At 39.0% G+C, this 19,901-nt stretch overlaps 1 protein-coding gene across 4 annotated transcripts in view; it reads left to right on the forward strand.

Annotated features, from left to right (window-relative positions):
- KLHL29 (kelch like family member 29) overlaps window positions 1–19,901 on the forward strand; it is a 405,860-nt gene that overhangs the window by 143,991 nt on the left and 241,968 nt on the right. For 2 of the 4 annotated variants that reach the window (XM_042803184.1, XM_033004989.2), the window contains exon 3: window positions 10,175–10,480. In XM_042803184.1, the coding sequence (XP_042659118.1) occupies window positions 10,220–10,480 (261 nt within the window). In that variant the 5' untranslated portion in view covers window positions 10,175–10,219. Of the gene's footprint in view, window positions 1–10,174; window positions 10,481–19,901 lie in introns of those variants that run through there. The other 2 variants (XM_042803185.1, XM_042803186.1) reach the window with 1 other exon arrangement.

A 19,901-nucleotide genomic window follows, 5' to 3' on the forward strand; every position in this document is an offset into this window, starting at 1 on the left:
GACTGGTAGCAGTAGCACAAATACTTAGTAAAATTAGTCCCACTGGAAGATTACTCAGATGCTACAGCTCTTCTTCTTACTCCTCCTTCCTCCACTCTTTCTGCCTGTTTTAATGATTTCATATTAAGAAAAACGACCTGAGGCACAGCAGAGGAAAAAAAAAAAAAAAGTCACAAGGAAAAAACAACTGATGAACTTATGCTTTGGAAAATCCATGGAACAGAAGTGAGGCCAGATGTTTGCTATACAGGCATTTGGCATGTATGTAAGAATCTCACTACAAGACTGCATATAGAGTTTTTGACATCTTTGGTTGAAGGAAAATGAATGATTGCTATTCAGGATAACATGCAAACGTTTTGGCCAGTGCCTGCAAATCTAGGAGTTTTGAAGTTATATTCTTAACTAGATTCTTGGTATTCTTTAATCCATATTTAAATAGGTGCTTACCAAACATGATTTGATTTCTCTCTGTAATTTTTAAAGGTCTACATCACCTAGCATATCTTGAGAGGAATATGGTGAGTTGTTCATGCTTTTGAGAAATGAAGTGACTTTTATTTAATCATGTTATTTCTAAAGCAGCTAATTAAAAGCTTTGGACCTCTGGCCTAGAAAAGGTAGGTTGCTGATTTACTGCATTCGACAGTCTTCATCCAACAATTGAAAAGATAAAACATGAGTCGTTGGTGGCAGTTGTAAGTGAGAAGAAGGAAAAGGTGGTGGAAGAAGTGATAACAGAAATGTCTTTTAAAAGGCAGAGGAGCAAGCTGAGAAACAGTTAACTTTAATACTGGTGTGGTATTAATTCATTAGGATGGTGACACTGTCCCTCTAATTCTCGAAGCATTGCCTTTCAAAACAAAATGAAAATAATAGATGTGATACTTATTCTGTTGAACCAACTGAAAATAAAATCAATCCATTTTATGAAACATGCTTAGGCCATAGGAGGTGATGAGCTGTGACTGCAGATGGACAGATAACATGGGCACTGGCCAACCTCAGTGGCATGCACCACAAAGAGAACATTTAAGATTTGAAAGCACAAAGTGTCTGCTGGGTGAGCTAGAAGTCCCATATTTCCAGCCAGGAAAAGGGGCACCTGGTACTGATGTACTGGTCCTAATGGTATCAGTGCCATGAAGCAAACATATCTTGTAGAAACACGCAGAGAAACTCGCCTCGTCAGGCCCTTCACGACCTCTAAAAGTGTGATGAAAATTTGTATGTGGCTCCATAAATGAAGAGCAAGGTGGACTTTGAGGATATACGAGTGGAGGTTAGTGCCAGTCCTGCATTTAGGTCACCAGAAATTGAAAAAAAAACAGTAGTTATTCCCCTTGGTGTAGGGATCTTGCATAGTCTCTGGAGATTCAGTTTTTGATTGCAGGATCAGGATAAACGTACTTTCCTACCTCAGTGTGAAGTGAATCATGTTAGAACCTCGAAGGTTCTTGTATGCATGTTGATATGGACTGTACTAGTAGATTTAATATTTTTTTCTGTGGAATTTTGCATCTAACTAGCTCATTTTATATACCAGATGCTTAGTGACTGTTTCATGCTGTAAGTGTGTATGTGGTCTTGATTTGGGGGAGTGATATATGTCTCCTTTTAACAAAATGCGTGTCAGAAAACTCTGGTCAGAGGTCAGCAGTCCTGGAAGAGAAAATGTGCTGCTACTACTGGTTCTAGCTGAAGCTTTTGTAATGTGAACAGTGACAGGAGTGGGATAATCCAAAAATATCCTCTAAGAGGGAAATTCAAAGTACAGTTTCTTTATTATATGGTTTTCCAGCGGTACTTGTGATCCAGAGAGCTTATGCTGTGAAATATGCTGCATTTAACCCTTTCCTTGGCAGAGAGCTTTCTCCTCTGATAGTTTTGACTGATTGATTAGTCTTCCCCAAGGGTTGGAAAACTGAGAACGGCAGTAAATCAAAGGAAATTTCTCCTGCCTTGTCCAAATGTAATTTGAAGACCTAGTCCCCTCCTCCTCCTCCCCCCCCACAAGAAACCAGCCCCAAAAGAGCCAAGATCCTGTTAATTAAATTTTGTGAGATTTAATTTGTGACATTTGGCAACACTGACAGTAGCTTATTCTACACTTCTGCTTTATTAACTATGAAGTCTTAGGCGAGATTAGGTATGTCAGGTGCTGGCAACCACTTAATGTGTTTTTAGAAGATGGCCCATTTCCCCAGAAGAAATTTAGTCGTGTCTCTGTCTTCCCTCCTCTACCTCTCCCCGGTGAGCACCTTTGGACCCTGGCCACCAGCTGATGTTCACCTAGCCTCTGTGCCCCAAGTCAGGGTGCTGGCCACCAGCTCTGCCGTGTGAGTCTTTCTGCACAAACCCTCCATGAACTGGCCTTTAACACAGCAGCTTTTGGCATTTGGGTTTTGTGTGTGTGTGTGTGTGTTTGCTTTTCATGCTAATGAGATAATTTAATTAGGGAAGTCAGTGTTTCAAGCAGTGTTTTGCAAGCAGGAATGTTTCAGAGGAACATTATGTTTTTCTCTCTCCCCATTTTTAACAAGGCTGGGTTCCAGACAGTGCCGGCTACCCAGTACCCTGTAGAGACATCTGAGAGAGTTACTATGCCTTTGTGTAAAGTTCTGGTGGATTTTCAGTTAGAAAACTGCTGTGCAAAATTCTGGTCATGTTGCTGCAGGAGGACCTTGGAAAGCCTAAGAATCTGGAGCAAATGGCAGCTAGAATTGATTTTTGGGAAGAGAGGGTGGCGAGGGTTGAGTTCTGCTCTGAGCTTTTGGGTGGGTGTTTGCAACAAGTCAAGGGGGACAACCAGATCAGGATCTTTTAGATAAAAGCCCGAAGAGAGAGGAATGGAGTGTTATGAATTTTCCCCAGATACATGTCCTAGATCAGTATATTTTTCATATATTTTCTATCAATTTATATTTGACAATCAGTTCATCTGAACGTGTGGATGAAGACCTTTCAAAATAGTCCGAAACACTTGGATGTTGCGGGGCTTCGCTGTAATGAAACCCCTGCGCCTGATGTAAACCCCATAAGTTTGTGTGTGTCCAAATTTGGCATGCAGCAGGGTTCAGTGTGGGACTGGTCTTCATCTTCTGTTCCAGCCGTGTGAGCAGCAGGAGCACAGATGCCTGTGGACTTCTGTGAATTTTTCTTGCTCCAGCATCACTCATGCTCAGTGAATTGCAGGATGTGTTATCTACTCCACTCAGGCTGTAAAGGAATTAGCATTTGAAAGCAAATGACGAAATACAGGAAATGATCATATTGAAGATAAATTTCCATTAAGCTTAGTAATAAAACATACATATACAAATATTTTAGTAACCCCTTATTTAGAAAGACCATATTCTCTCGACTTGCAGAAAATAAACCAGACTGGTAAGGTGTGAAGGTGTGGTTTCACTCTCATTGTGGCTAGTTTTTTTTTTTTGTTGTTGGATAGTCTAGTTTATATTTTTATTTATATAAAGAGAAGATTTCCATATCCATCTTAAATACTCAAAAATATTAAGTGTGCACACTTTCTATGATATTTTGAGACAGAGAAGAAAAAGTCTTATTTGTGCTTCTTGCATAGTGAACTCTATCCTGAGAAGACACTGTTGTGTTGCTGTTCTGATTTTTTTTTTTTTATATGTCCCAAAGCATTGCCTCCTCCAGCATATATTTGGAAAATTAAATCCTATATAATCTCTTAAATCTACTACTCCTTTATCACTTACAGGGTTAGGATTTGGCCTTTTTTTTCTTCTTTTTTTTTTTTTGAAGATCTGATTGTAGCAAAGCAGCTCAAGTCTCTCTGCCTTGTCTTGGATTTTACAAGAGCTTTACAACTGTTTACAAGACTAAATCAGGGGTTTACAAAAGTAGACCTTGCTTGATAATAAAGTTGTTTCCTTGCCCCTCAAATATTTCTGGGTCTTATCTTTCTACACAGCTGCTTGTAGTTCAGCTTTACAGAATCTCTTGATTGGATTCCTACTGCCTTCGTCTAACAAAGAAGTCTTTCAATGAAGTCACCCAAATGGAAAAAAAGAAGTTAAGTAAAAAATGTGAAAATGGATTACTCAGATCCATGTAGGCTTATAACAGTGATTCCTTATGTGTCTAAGAAAGTCTTTGTCAGTTATAAATAATGTTGAGCTCAAATCAAACATTTGTTTATCACACTTCTGAAGTGAAGAGTAGCTCCTGAAATTGCCAGGTCCACTGCTACCATATTTTATTAATAAGATTTTCTTGGAGACACGTTTACACGTGTGTAATATGTGTGCATGTATGACCTTACTATTGAGTGATATTCCAAATTTATGGTAACACTGATATATTTCAGTGTGATTTTGATGCCGTATGCATAAATTATGTCTTCAGTCCAGTGCCTGAGGAAGAGGTGGTTGTGTTGGTATGCTCTGATAAAACAGCACCCAGTAACATTTTCCCTGCAGCATCTATCTGAAATCATTCAAGCTTAGGTACTTAGACATCTTCTTTATCAGTTACAGTTCTTCATGCTAGATCTGATTACAGCAAATCTCTCTCTTCTTCCTCATCTTTTTTTTTGTGTGGATCTCATAAAATACTTAGGCTTTACATGCACTTAACTGCTTTTGAAACTCTCTAATAGGCTATTTTATCTGTGCTTCCGTTCATCCAGTCTGAAAACACGTAATGCTATTTAGCTGCTTATTTTAATGTTTCAGACTCTTTCTTCTTTTCTGCCATTTCCCTAATGACCGTGTATCTGCTTATGTTTCTCTGTCTCCCAAACTCTCTTGCCTATCAAATTCTCTAATGTTATTATTTAAAAGGTAAATTTAGAAACAAATGCTTACCCAGGAAAAATTTAAATTAAAAGGTTGACTTTTATTTTTGAAGTCACTTAATGAAGTTGACTAATAGTCTAAGAAATCTGATTCTCTATCTTCAGACTGACTGAAAGCCTGTTTTTCCTTATATTTATATCTGTGAGGACAGGCATTTTAAGGAGACCTTGATTAGATAAGCATGGAGAGCAGGGAAAAAGCTGCTATAAGGCTCAAGCTGGACTGTCATTTAGAGGAACATGAATAGGAAACATTTTTTCTGCAGAACAGTGTGTGTTTTGGGCTTGGGGGGAGAAGGACTGTGTTTAAATATATCAAGCATAAAATGAAATGTTAATCACTTAAGTTTAATAAATCTGCAGCAATGATCTGTTTGAACCTGGTAAGAGGCCTGTAGTTAGCACGCTGCTATCTCAAATGCCTCTGGTCTTTTTCTTGCCTCTGTGTATGTGTGTGGAGGCTGTGGAAACAACGAACAAATGAGCTTGCATAAGAGATGTGGTGAAAAGCGAGTACCGGGAGGAAGCTGGTTTTAAACTAAGAAGGTAGTAGGATTTCCAAATGGCCGAAGTATTTGGGGTAAATTTAGAGGCTGGATATAGTCATCTGTGTAAGTGTCCTACGTGTTGATCCCAAAGACACATTTTGCAGACAAACTTTCTCATATTTTATTGTTGAGAAAGGTGCTTATATGAGACATTTCTAAAACTCCTGGTTATAGAAAAAGTTATTTTCTCTAGTAGGGGTGCTGTCACATTATACTTTCGTTCAAGAATGATAGATTTAAAGTAACTTATTTTTATGGTCTTTCTCACTTGCTGCATTGCATGTTTTGGCGTTGGAGGGCTAGGAGAGATGCCTGTCACATTCCTCAGATGGGCATTCACTATTGTTTCATTAGTCTGTTACTCTTCCCTGTTCTACACTCCCAAGCCCATCTTGTTGTGAAAGTAAATTATGGAGGAAAAGGTCGGGTGCGTGTATAATCCTCATGCCTGGCTCCAGAGTACTTTGTGTAACCCTTCTCTGAAACCAAGAGTATTGTCTGTGTTTTGGCATGATTTTTGCAGCACATGTACAGCGATGCAGTCTTTAGGGACAGAGTTAGGCATTTTGCTTGCTTTGCCATATCACTAAATCTCGTTTCAGATTTGTCATGGGATTTTTATTTTCCTCCGGTTGCTCGATCTCTCTTCTTTAGTTTATAGCCTTTTCCATGGCTCTCCCTTAATACCAATTTGATCTACTTTTTGCTTTGAATTTATCAGTTCATCCAGTAACAATTACGGGTTTCTTCCCCTTCTTGTCTCTTTCTTTAGTAGGGTGTTTTTTTTTTTTTTTTTTCGTCTAAGAGAGTTTTTGTTCCTTTCGGTTGCACAATAAAATCCTTTGATTCTATGTGACAAACAGAAGCACACATTTCCTTTCTAGTCAAGATTAAAGACACCCAGCTTCTCCAGTGATTATGTCTTGAGTAGAGGGTGGAGGAAGGCCTGTCTCATTGACTTTACCACCTTCACAAGATAGTATGTCAGCTGAATGAGCTGTACAGAGTGATTTTCAGTAGTAACATCATGCAGTATGCCTCCTCATGGACTTCTATTCTGAGATACACAAATCATACGTTCTTTCTATTGATGGCTATGTCTACGTTGCGGTTTTATGGATCTGATGTAGGGTAGACGTATCTGAGATGGCTTTAAGCTTGTCTGCTCAAGAACTGACTTCTAGATGCGGCAGTGGGGAGCTTCATGCTAGCTGAAAAATCAGCCCCAAAACTGAGGTTCATAGATCTATAAATAGCCAAGGCTTAGCTGGGGCAGTGACTTCAGTGCAGACAGCACTGGGAGTTCCCCAAGTCTGAAAAACAAGGTAAAAACCTTCTTGCTGTTTAGAGGAACCTAAAGCTATTTAAGAGAAAAATGCATGAATATGAATGTTGAGAGAAACTTCCCTTGAAAAGGGAAAATGTATGAATTAATTGTAGCTATTGATAGTAGTATTTGTAAGTGTTAGGTATTGATGTTTTACTTTCTTCCTGTCTCCCCAACAGAAAGGGTTTGGTCATTTTGTTTGGTAGGTTATTTTTTTTTATTTGTTTGTTTGGTTTATTCTTAAAAAAAAAAAAAAAAAAAAAAAAATCCAAAACCATCCATGTCTGGAAAATTTTAGCCTAAAATCATGTGTTTTGGAACCGGTAATGACTGATTTAGGATGAAAATGGTTGTACATCTTTGATTACAGTGACTGCTGTCCTCCTTGCTGTTCTTGTGTGGTTTCAACTGGCCTCCATCACTGCTATTTCTCAGGATGGCTTATGCTGCCCTGTGTCAAGTTCTGTGCAGAGGTGTGTGATGATTATATTTGGCTCGGGACAGACGTTGGAGAAGTTTCTTTTTATGAGTACACAATATGTTTAAAGCATTGTTCTTTTGATTATGATTCTTGACAAAAACAGTCTAGACAATGCATAAACTCTGGATCCAAAAAATATTTTAAAATTATCTAGCCTGTTCACAAATCATTTCTCAACTCACCCAGCAGCTATTTATGAGAACATTTTGTATTGCTTCTAATTTAAAACAATTAATAACAAGCACTAGCAATTGAATACTCATTTATTGTATAGTTATCCCCTCTGTTTTTCCTGCACATCTTGTTGCTGTCAAATATCTTTGTACCCAGCCAAAAATGACATCTTGAAACAAGCAGTGTATCTTTAATGCAACACATAGAAAAATACATGATTTTTAGCCCTGGCTTATTATTTTTATTGGAAATACCATGAAATACAGTAGCTGGACAAAGAAGTGAATTTGCTTGTGGAGAGAGTGGTAGGTTTTAAGTAAACTTCTTAATGCGTGGCTTAGTGGCAGGCTTTTTTCCTGCTTGTTATTGACGTAATTGCCTGTCAGTCTCATCTGATAGCAGAATTGCTGGGGGCATGGTGTCTTGGATCGTGTGGCAAAAACTGCTAGCTATTGACTTATGTGCATGTGTGCCTCTGCTCTCCGCTGAATTAAATGTCAGATATACTCAAGTGTGTGGGTGGGTGGGGGATATGTGATTTGGTTCTCTCTAGTTGCCTTGTCAAGAAGTACACTAATACAGCTAATGGAGATCCTCGAGCTCAGAAGGAGAAGGGCATTCACTTGACAGCCACCATCCAAACAGTCAAAAAAGATAGCTTCATACAGCGGTGAAGACCATGCAGATTTTAAAAGAAGCTTTTCCAAAGGCAAGGAATAATAAAGGATATTTTGAAATTGTAGCTTGCAGTTTAGAGTCTCCGTTTTTGCCTGGCTTTGCAGAAGGTTTATAACACAAAAGGAAGGGGGTTTACACCTGTGGAATTTAAAACCTTTAAGGACACTATCTTTACGTACTGATTTTATTGTGAGATGGTTGCCACTAGGGAAAAACTTGCTTTCTTCACCTTTACTAAAACAAAAGTTTCTGTTTTCACTACAGTGTCTTTCACAGCACTTGTGTCTCTGGTTTTTGCTGTGTTGAATGTATAGCTCTCATTTCCACGTGGTCCTCTGGAAAATACAAAATGAGCTTTCTGAAATAAAATATCAGATGGCAACAGAATTATAAGGAAGAAGAATCTGAATAAATATTAGTGAATCATCAACCCTGAAATCACAAAGTCAAATCTTACATCAAATCCTACAGGAGAAAAATATCTGGCTTTGTTGGATTAAGGGGAATGTGAATTTTGTGGTCAACAACTACAACACTGCTGTGTGGTCCCCAATATACACTCTTCCTGGTGGTGCTTACCTCTGCAGAGGGGCAGCATAACCATCACAAGTGCATCCTCTTAGGAGATTTGGTTCAACCTTTTGTTGAAGATAATGATTGTGGAAGGGAATTTGGGGGTTTTTTAATGCTCATTTATATTACTGAATTTTTAACTAAGGAAGAGCTTTCTTTGTCTTGAGCTAGAGCTCTCTGGTGAACCAGGTGAACCTTTAATTATTTAGTCATAATAGTTGGTTTTGTTTCCCTTCTTTGTAAATTTCTACCAGGTGAATAACTAACATTGTTGATAGGCTCACTATTTTATACCACTTCTAATATATATCTCTCTTAAGTAGTTTCTTATCTTTAAGTTTCTGGGTGAGTTTGGTTCCAACTCCCTCCTGAGCCATTATAAGCAGATGTTTTTACTGCCCAATTTTGTATTGAAGAATTTGTGAAACAAAATTGCTTCAACTGACCTGATGTTATTATTATAAAGGACTTACTCTATTGTGTGATACAAATAAAATAAATCAGATGCTGCAGTGACCTAGATACTCATTATTTATTTATGGGAATAAATATATTTAGCATTTATTTATACTGTTCTTCAATTCCAAATGCTGTAAACTTTCACTTACTCTGAACTCTGCGGGGAAAGTATCATTATTGCCACCATTCTGCAGGTTATGAGACCTTGGCAGGAAGGCTTAAGTAACTGCTCTAGGCTACATAACATATAATTATCAGAACTAAGATTAGATGTTGGGAGTCTCAACTCCCAGCGTTGTGTTCAGATGTCTTGCTCCTGGCAGATAAAGTCTATGAATAACAAAGGCTGAGGAGGTAAGTTATGATAAGGATGGGATGTTCACGTGAAGCGACTTGGTCATTTGATCATCTTAGGTATATTAAGTGTTTTAGGTCTAGCCAGAAGCATGGGAGGAGACAGAGCATGTTGGCCTGCCCTGGAGAGAAGCCACGCTGCAGAGAGCTCAGGCGTCACAGGGTGAAGCATTTCTGTAAGAGCCTCCATTGAGGAGGTCTGGCAAAAAGGAGGGGAGGTGGCTGTGTAAAGCAATATTTGGCTTTGAAAATAGAGAAGTAATGGATAGATTTAGCAGGTAGATTTTTCTCCCTCCAATGTTTCGGATTAATATTTGATCACACATCAGGTGCAGAAAAGATCTACAGAAATGAAGACTACTGAGAAAACTGCAAGATGGAACTGTTGGAAACATTTTTCTGCTAACAGAAGATCTGAACGATGATTTTCTTCTAACTTGGCTTTTCATGATTTGTGTGCTGTTGCTTGTTATTCTGCTGGAGAGTTTGGGCAGCTGGTGTTCCCTCAGGTCTGAGGGCTTATTCTCTCCACCTTACGCTTGTAGTTGTCCAGACTCTCTCATTTGTGTTCTCGATTAACATTTACTACAACACCGCTCTCTTCCTCCTGACATTTAGATGGGAGATAGGGAGAAACAGTGCCCCCCTAACACAGAGGAGGCATGGCAGGGACTTGCCCTGGTGATTATAGAGTACAGTTGCTGTGCTGGGACCTTCCTCCTAACACCTCTTTGGTTTTAACCTTTCAGGCAAGCTCTCAAGTTCTCTTTGAGAAGAAGCTGCCCTCCATCGAGATGTCACGGCACCACAGCCGGTTTGAAAGAGATTACCGGGCCGGGTGGGATCGCCGGGATTGGAGCTCCAACGGCAACCACGTCAGCAGCACCAACTGCAGCAGCGCCGCGAGCACCAACAGCAACAACCGCCCTGGGCTGCTGCCCCTGCCCATCGTCCCCTCCCGGCTCCCCACCCCGGCCACCGCTGCTTGCACCACCGTCAACAGCGATGTGATCACGAGCCTGGTGGCCAACTCGTCTCCAGCTTCAACTACCAAAGTAAGAATTTAGCTTTTTTTTTTTTTTTTCCAAGGTTGATGTGTTGAAGGGGTGTTAGAGGTTAAGATTCACCTGTCCCTCAGCAAAATCTGCGTTCATGGTATAGCTGAGATGAGGAAAAAAATATTTCTATAAGAAGTCTCTGTCTTTTTTATTTTTTCCTGTGTTGTGCATACCCTAGAATAGGTCTTTCTTGCTCCAAGACTGAGAGTTCCCATGCTCCTGAGAGGCCCAAACAGACCAAATGCTTCTTTCCTTTCAGCACTGCCTACATTTGGGCTTTCTGTTGCTTTCCCTGGAACATGTGGTTCCCACTTTTGCTTTTGGGAATGCCCTTGTCTGTTGACCAAGGCAGAGCTGTGGCTGACAACAAGTGGATGTGGTTTTCATCCAGAGGGAGTAGGAGGTGACTAAAGGGCATAATTTTGGCTGAATGGTGGTTTTTCTTGTCTTTAGTTGGTACTTTCCTATAAGGTTCTCAAAGCCTCATTCTTAGTGCAGATTGAAGCGTAACGGTGGGACTGCTATAACCAGGCTCTCTCATTTGTGCAGAAATGCGCACTAAGGAGTAAGAAAATGTTAAGCGGCAAAGAATTGAAATCACTAATAAACCACTGGGCTTTTTTGTTCTTATATATAATTGGAGGAAGGGGGGTGACTTTTCCTTAATTTTTAAACATTTAGCTCTTTTAAATCTACAAAGTACAACTTGTTATTCCAGCAGAAAGTTGGGGTTTCTTTCTGCATGCAAATTCAGGTAGAACAGCTGGGGAATAGAAAATCCTGGCAAATTGTAAAGGTGACCACACTGTTAGCAAAGTGAGCCAGAAGCACTGCTGGTTTTTCTTTTTATGATATTTAACATTTTCTTTCAACTTGGTTTCATTTTAATAACTGCAAGTGCCAAATACAGCAGAAGCAGACAGAGGGAAAGGAGACAATAAAGTTATTTAAAGTAAGCCAAGAGCAAGCTGAAATTTTACTGCAGTAGCATTATTATATTGATTTTTTTTTTCACACTGTAGAAAAACAAGGTCAGTGCTGCAGAAGGAAACATTAGGCCGAAGTTTACAGTGTGATTGGTTTTAAAAATTTTCCATGGCATCTTCAAATTATTTTAAATTGAAAGAAGCCAGTCGGATTCTGATCAAAACGTGTTTAGAGTTCTCCAGATGCTATCCACAGATAGATGCATTTCAATCATGCTTTGTCTAGAGAAGATTGAGGAAGTTTTGGAGCCAAAGCAGTCATTTCATTTATCATGACCTTTGTTCCTGGGTGTACTTGGAGTCCAATGATGGTCTGGAGCTGATCAGCCCTTCTCCCAGATGTTCAAAACCATTTTGAAGTGTAGCAGTGCCAGTAAGCCATGTGCTTACTGGGGAGAGGAGGCAGGAGCATCAAGTTAAATGCCTTTTGATCATATGCTCCATGTGAATTGTCTTCTAAATTACCTTATTAGACAATTTTCTGATGACTTTCATTAGTAAGAATGTTTTGGCATGAATAGATCAAAAGCAATAAATAGACAAGAATCGAGGTAGCATGGGACACATTTTATTCTGAGAATTGTTAATCAGCTGTGTAATCTCCCATAAAATAAATGTGTAAAAATGCATACAGTCTTTGCCCCAGCATCTTCCGCCGAGAATCAGCTAAACAGCTCAAAAAATTCAAAACTGCATGTACGAAAGAGGAAAAAACTTTGAAAAAGAAGTGAGGTAGGTAGGATGAACAGAGATGTAAGACTACGGTGCCTAGCAAACTTGCAACTAATGATGTGAAACAGTGTCAGAAAAAAAACATCAGGTGCTCATACATACTCATGTTCACCCTGCCTGACTCTGTCTCTCTCCTTCACACACAGCAGATTTACACTTGTGGTTAGCAATGTAACCAGCCAGTGCCTTTCCCGTGTAGAATCCAGCTAATGGTTAGGCATAAAAAATTAAATCTGTATAATGAGGAAATCACAAGTCAGAAGAATAACATGGTTGCCTGGTTTATTTTAAAAAACAGAAATGTGCCAAGTTGCCTTGAGCTGTGGAGAGTTCACAGTCTACCCTCTACAGCCTTTTTGTGAGCATGTTTATGGGGTAGCAGCTCGTGGAGGGCAGGTGTCATCTTAAGCTGAATTTCTTAGTTCTTTTTTTGTGATTGGGAACAGGATGTTTGATTGCTTAGCTGCCCTTCTGCAGTCTGAACCTGCCCCAACATTATGGCAGATGTCATTAAACTCAGTGGCAAAGGGGTGCCCCACACAAAAGGTGACATAGTGAATAAAGGCTGTATCGTGGTGTTATGGAGCAAGAAGTTTGAGAACCTGGTTCTCCTTGTCTCATTGTCCATGGATATGGGTACAACCAGCAATGTTCCTCCAGGATGATGACAGAAAGGATGCTCTGTGTAATCCAATTACCATTTTTGACTTTAGCATATCTTCCTGAGCTGGTTTGAAGATCTCAAAGCATAGAGGCCAACCATCCACCAGCCTTCATTTTACGTTCCTACTAATTAATTATCATCCCAGTTAAGCATTTGTTTTGTTTTGGTTTGGTTTTTTTATAAAACATTTAGTCTGTCTTCAGACTTTTGATCCTTGGTTCCTGTGGTTTCCTGCTGTTCATCAGTTTTAGTAGCCTCCAAATAACTGTGTATCTTTTGCATTCCTTCCATTCGTCATTTGTCTTTGAAAATATTGGTACCAAAACCATATGCATTGTTTTAGCATCAGACTCACCAGTCCCTTGCAGGGCAATAAAACCCTTCCTCTGTTCCCATGTCTGCACAGCTAATAATTGCTGCAGACTTTTTTGCCAAAGTGCTAAGTCAATAGCTATTAAAAATACATATACCTGCCATCATCCTTCATTGCATGTTACCAGAGTCATAATCTTGTCAAAGACTGAAATAAAGTTTGTTTGACAAGATCTGTCTTCTGGATACCGGTATTGGCAGACACTGGGCATATTCCTGTCCTTAAGCTCCCAATTAACCGAATCCTAAAGTGACAAATTCAAAATGGAGGAAGAAATTTCTTTTCTCTCTGACATGTAACTGGGCTGTGAAACTTGCTGTGTTGGTGATGGAATTGGTCAGGGATTTCACAGATAAATGAAATGGTTTTAAGGACCACTAGACTATCTAATCTGGCTGAACCATTTGGTCTTTAAATTATTATGTAAATGTATGTAAGATTAAAGACTTCACCCCGAGTTATGTGATATGAACGGAAAAAGCATTGGAAGGGAGAGAAAAAATTGATCAAATTAACTGTTGGAGAGAGGTGAAACCATCTTCAGAGGGAAGCTTAAGATATATAATACCAGCTATGAGGGTGTTGGGTTTGGTGTGTTTTTATGCTTCTGGAAGAGCTTTATACATCTTTCTGTGGAGGGTTTTAGAAGGATTTTATTACTAATTATTAATGTGTAGAAGAACTTTAGAACTAATTATACTTTGCAGACCTTTGAAATTTATTCTCAAAGCATACCTGTAACCTTCTTACCACAGATGCTTTGGTACAAATCACACTTAGTGGATCTGCCACTTTTAAGTGGTTACGGATGTTTGGTCTGAGTTATTTAAACAAAAATGCTGTATTTTCCTGAGTTTTATTTTGTACTGAACAAAATTGCAATGAGACTTCGCACTGCTGTAACCCATTTCATTGAAAGCTGCCAGATGACATCAAAAAAACTATTTAAACCTCAGCAACCTATAAGAAATAATCTAATGTTGCACTCCCAGTATACCAACAGGGAAACTGAGGCACTCAGAGGTAGTGATTATTGGGTTTTCTGCACATTCTGTGCCACTGTGAGCAAAGTTCCAGCTCTTGTACTCAATTTGGCTTTTCTACCCTGGTGCTCTATCCAAAGCATCGGGCCACAGACCAGAGTCAGTGCAATTTGAAGGGATGAGTCCTTCGCTGGAGATACATCCTCAACCCCTTGAATACCTGAAGTAGTTGCTAGGAGAGTGCAATCCCTGACATCAAACTGCTGCATTCGGATCAATTTGTCACACTCTGAGCCCAGTCTTGTACAGTGATTGAGCTCAGGTTTGGGTTTGTCTGTGTGTAGTGGGGTTTTGGGTTTTTTTCCTGCAGTGAAGTTATTTGTTCGTAGAAGGAAGCTATCAGAGAAATCCATGTAAGACTGCAGCACTGCTTAAGATATTGGCAAAAAAACAGTCTAAAATTCATTTAAGGATGCTGCACACCATTCCAGCTATGTTTTCTGTTCATCTCAGCAGCACCTTCATTCTTTGTTGCTTTTCCGAATTACTTTGCGAGTTACTTGTACAATTTTCTCCATCAAAGCTCCTGTATCACAGCTTCAATTTAGAAGTGTTGTCATGGGCTGTAATTTGAAATTTTATTACCAAGAGATTTTTTGGTTATAGAACATTTACTTTTATCATCTCTATATTATTTTTAAATGCCTGAAAAGATTGATACATCAACAGAATCTGTTGAAACACCAGGCAAGATGTAAGAGTTTTTTCCAACCTTAATTTTAAAAACCCTTTGCTTGGAACATAAATTGATTCTTAAGCCCCCACACATTTAATGATTTGTTATTCTCAAGGTTAAACCTATGACAAATTTTATAAAATGCTGGTCTTCAGTTTTGATAAGATTTTCTCTAGTTGAGCACAGGGATAGCTGTATAATTTTAAGTCTTTAAATAGCATAACTGAGATGTGATCCCGGCCTCCTGTACTTACAGTACTCCCGTAGCATTTAAGACTTGTGTGTTGTTGATACTGTAGTTTTTATGCCACTGTGGTTAGCCACAGTTATAATGTGGGAGAGAATACAGAGATGGTATAGCATTTGTTAACCTCTCTGGAAAGTCAGGCAAGGATTACAGGGGAAAAAATCGCCCCCACTGTCTTTGTCTGCGTGCATCACTGCAACTAAACAGCGTTAAAAAAATGCGTGGGGAGGGAAGAAAATTCTTATGTTAAAGGAAAAACAAGTCAGTATGGCTGAGGAATGCATAGTAAAAAGGAATAAAGAGGTATGGCACAGAAATAAAATGTTATATGCTGCCTTTCTTTACGGTCCAAAAAAATCTAGTTACCTCAACAGCAGTCTGTCATATGCAGATGATTTGCTGTACATTGCAGAATTTGTGTTGTCTTCTCTCACTTCAGAGGTGATGATTTGCTAAGCTGGTGTATGGATTCCACAAATATTTAAAATATTGATTAAGCAGAGGAAAAATAAACACGAATTGTTTTTCAAGTTGCGCCTTATGTTGTACATGACTAATTACATACAACAATTTGCTCTGCAACGGTAACTGAAATTTATGTACTCTTTTTATTATAAAACATAAGAGGCTTGCATAAAGAGAGAGATTATAAATATTGGAATACAACAGTTGCTAGAAAACAGTCAAAACATGCAATGATGAAGTATATAGGATTTGCTTTTCCAGCTTCTCTGTGCAAAGCTACTCTCCACTCCCCTGAGGGTTTGTATTGATAGTTGGCATATTTTTGTCACTATTTCAGATAGTAACCTGTCAATTCTTTGATCAGTGTAGCAGTATGTACACAATGTAGCAGTTCAGCCCAAGTGCAATAATGGCAAAAGCTGTGTTCAAGAACCTCCTGATTATTTTGGCAAATTACTGTTATGGTAAGTGAGGCTTCAGTTGCTGAATGTCAAATAGCGCAACTGATTTTTTTCCAGGAGCATATTTTTTACTTACGGATACATTTTTAAAATAGAGTAATGCCCAGTTTCATTGGCAAATGAGATGCAAGCTTGTTTCCACCTATGCAGAGTCTTCTGCTGCATATGAAGCTCTTATTATGGCACACTTTTACATGAAAGTATAGGAAATCAGAGCAATGCTCAGACTATATAACACTTGATGGTTTGTAACAGAAGACAAGGACAGGGTTTCCCTGGCACACAAATCCTGGTTCTCTAGGTTTGAAGGTTCAATAAGCTTTGCACAATTTACCTTCTGGGGTGACACACCGTTTAACTGGAGTGCAGCATCCAGACTGTGCCTTCTGTGAGGAGTCCGCAAGCAAGAAAAGACATCCACAGTGCATGACGTTGGTGATCATGGGCCATCGCACCAGTCCAGCTAGAGTGAAACCAGCAGAGTGCATCACACACACAAAAAAATCATTATAATATCCTCCTGGTATCATCAGATAATTTTGAGAGTTGCTTTTGAGGAATGGACAGAACTTGTACCAGGAATGAGAGAGGGAAGCACAGAGGCTTGATCATTGACTCCTAGGAGACTTTTTCTTTTTGATAATCACAGATTGACCAAAAATCTCTGTAAATACAACTCAGCAATGACTTCTGATGAAATAATCATAGTAACTACTACGAAAAAGTTACAACTCCTGGGAGGTAATTGTGCCACCAAGGAACAAGAGAGTAAAGGGAGATCAGTGGTGGGTTCCAAAACTGATGTGTTGAAGGCCTTGAAGTAGAGGAACCAATTCTTCTCTTTGAACAAACTGGAGAGATGCCTTAGGCATTTTCCAGACTCTTCTGTAGAACGCTATTATTAATGATCTGTGTCCCTAGAGAGGCCTTAAATTGTGCTGATGATCTGTCACTTCCTCTTACTATCTTATTTTAGTATTTTTTCTCAGATGTGTTTTTAGAAATTTTTAATAGTGCAAAATTTGGAGCATACAAAATGTGGGTATAGTTTGTCAACTTTTGCAGATCCTTCATTGGACTGAAATTGGTCTGAAAGTCCTGGCATGCTAATTAATCTGTAAAGTCATAAAAAGCTGCTTGGATTTTTTGTCTCGCAATGTGTTTATCATCTCTTGAAAGAGCTAAGAGGTCTGGCCAGTTTCTAGGCCCAGTTCCATTTGAAGATGAAAGGCAGCATTTTTGAAGCACTGATTGACATAGCCAAGTACTTACAAGGTCACAAACATGACAGCTTTGGATAAAGAAAAAGGAGCATTTCTAGGCTTTTGCACTTTGATCAAAAAGTATCTTGACTTCCAAAAGGGATAAATATCAGTAATAAGAGTAACCTAAACAAAATCTGTGATGGCCAGGATTTAAGTTCTTGATTCTTTGAAATGATTTAGAGTTCTTTTTACTTTCTTCTTTCTCATCATTACTTCATTTTTACATGTATTCATTATAGATTATCCATTAAAAAAAATGCAGCAGAATATATGCATCTGCCATTCAGGAGGTATTGGTGTTTCATTAGAAACTTTGTCCCAGCCTCATGTTTGGCTAAAAAACCCTGCTTGAGAGCTTCCTTGCCTATGTTTTGGTGTTGATTACGAGAGGGTTTATTTCCAAGGGGCAATACTTCTAAAGGAGAGCATGTTTTCTGAGTTGTAGATGCATAAAATCCTAAGGTCGGTTGCTGCCATTTAGGAATGTATTGCTATTGTCACCATCAAACATAGGTACAAAAAGAATTTTACAAGGAATCACTTGGTGATTTCCTATTATTTTTGCTGTCAATGCCTGACTTTGCAAGGTAGGCCCTGAAAATTATTTTCAAGAAAGCTGATCTTTTCTCAATAGATAATTTCTGATTTTGGCATTGCGTGAAGAGGGTAATGTCAGAGAAATCACTGAGGAAGGGAATGAGTGGATTAATATATATGTTGGGTACAGAGGAGCCTGATGCAAACACTTTGTAGAAGGCTGCAGACAGAGTTGAGTGGGATGTCTCCATACCACAATTTTTGTTATAAGTAACAGGAAAACAATGGTAACTTTTTTAAATACAATTTTAATACATGTCAGAAGGAAAATAGTTTGCCAAACAGATAATATTTTCTTGATGGCATTGGTTTCCTCAAATTGCTGATTGATTTGCACTTTTCAAATTAGAAGCTGATTGCAAAACAAATGAACCAAATGAATAAAAAGAAAGAAAGATATAGAAGTGAGCCAAGCTTCACCTCTCCCAGTGATTTCTATGGGCCTTGAGTTCCTGCTTGATACGACAGTTGTCTGTGAGGCTGATAGACATAAAAATAAATTTGGCCCTGGAAGTGATAAACAGTACATTAAAGTCTGCTCTTTGGCTCCTTGTACTGCTGAACGTTGCACCTGCAAATGCTGGACGCAGGCTGATGCTCTCTGGGCATACCAGGAAGCTCTGATCAGCTAGAGCTGACGCTCCAAATTGACAGTAAAGCAGCAGCACTGTCCTGTCTACAATCCTGGGAATCCTCTTGAAAAAGTGCCCAGACCTTTAAGAGGAGCACGAGGATCTTGTGACTTGATGGCATGAAGTGTAGGCAGCCTGTGCTGTTTCAACAGAGGATTGCTCTGTCACTGCCACAGAAGTAATGCCAGGAGTCACGTTACATCAGTGATGCTGAACTGCGCTCCATCCCAGCAGAACAGTGCACACAAGGTGCAGATATCTTCTGTATAAATGGAAGTACAGTGACTCAGTACCTTGTGAGTGGGCAAAACACAGGCTTATTGTCAACGTCTGCAAGAGTACTGTAGGGGAGACAACGAAAGGAATTCCTCACACTTTTTCCCAACTCCAGTTTCACTCTCTAGAAGCAGCTCTAACAAAGATTTATAATTGACCAGTACTTTTCAAAGTAGCATGTAGAAAAGGATAAAGTTGCAGGTACCCGAGCTACTTCGTTTGGTTTTCTCTTGGACTTTGAAGCATTACTAAACATCCAAGTGTTGATTAACTGCTGTAACACTCTGTTCTTGGATGAAATGGGCATCTTCAGCAAACAAAATGCACATTTTACTTTGCTTTGGAGGAACTGAATATTCTGAATTCTCCCAGAAGTCGATCTGCCTCTTCTGTTTTCAGTTGTTCTCTGCTCCTGTCAGGTTGAAACATATATGGTTGTTACCCACTACAATTTAGCATTACCAACCTGGTTCACTTTGTAAAAAAAAGCTTGTAGAAGTTCTGCAGAGAAATATATGCTGTCTGTAAAGTGGTCTTTGTGTGTAAAGCGATATGCACCTGCTGTATAAATAATGAATAATAACTAGTAATAAATTCTTTGTATCATACCATTATTTCTTACTGTTTATTATCCCAGGTCTTTTATGGTAATCCTGAAACAAAGCACTGAGAAGTATGTGAATAATATTTACTACTGCTAAGTTGTTGCACAAACATGTCAAGAAAGAGAAGCTTTTTTGGCTGTGTAATTTGAATGTTTAAGTTTATATACTGTTTATATTATAATATTAAATATAATTACCCTTTTATCCCAAAGGAACATAAAGTGTTACACAAAGTCCGTGCATTCAAAAACACTGAAGTAATGCATCAAGGTACATTTATCAGCCAGCAAGTGGAACACTCCCAAAGAGTGATGCTGGGCATAATTTGACCACATGTTCCCCTGCAAATCCATATTCTTTTTCAGAAGTGCCAGTCTTTGTAAGAGGAGCTGTACT

This window comes from Tyto alba, unplaced genomic scaffold, assembly GCF_018691265.1.
Source record: "Tyto alba isolate M040663 unplaced genomic scaffold, T.alba_DEE_v4.0 Super-Scaffold_40, whole genome shotgun sequence".
NCBI classification, from domain to species: domain Eukaryota; kingdom Metazoa; phylum Chordata; class Aves; order Strigiformes; family Tytonidae; genus Tyto; species Tyto alba.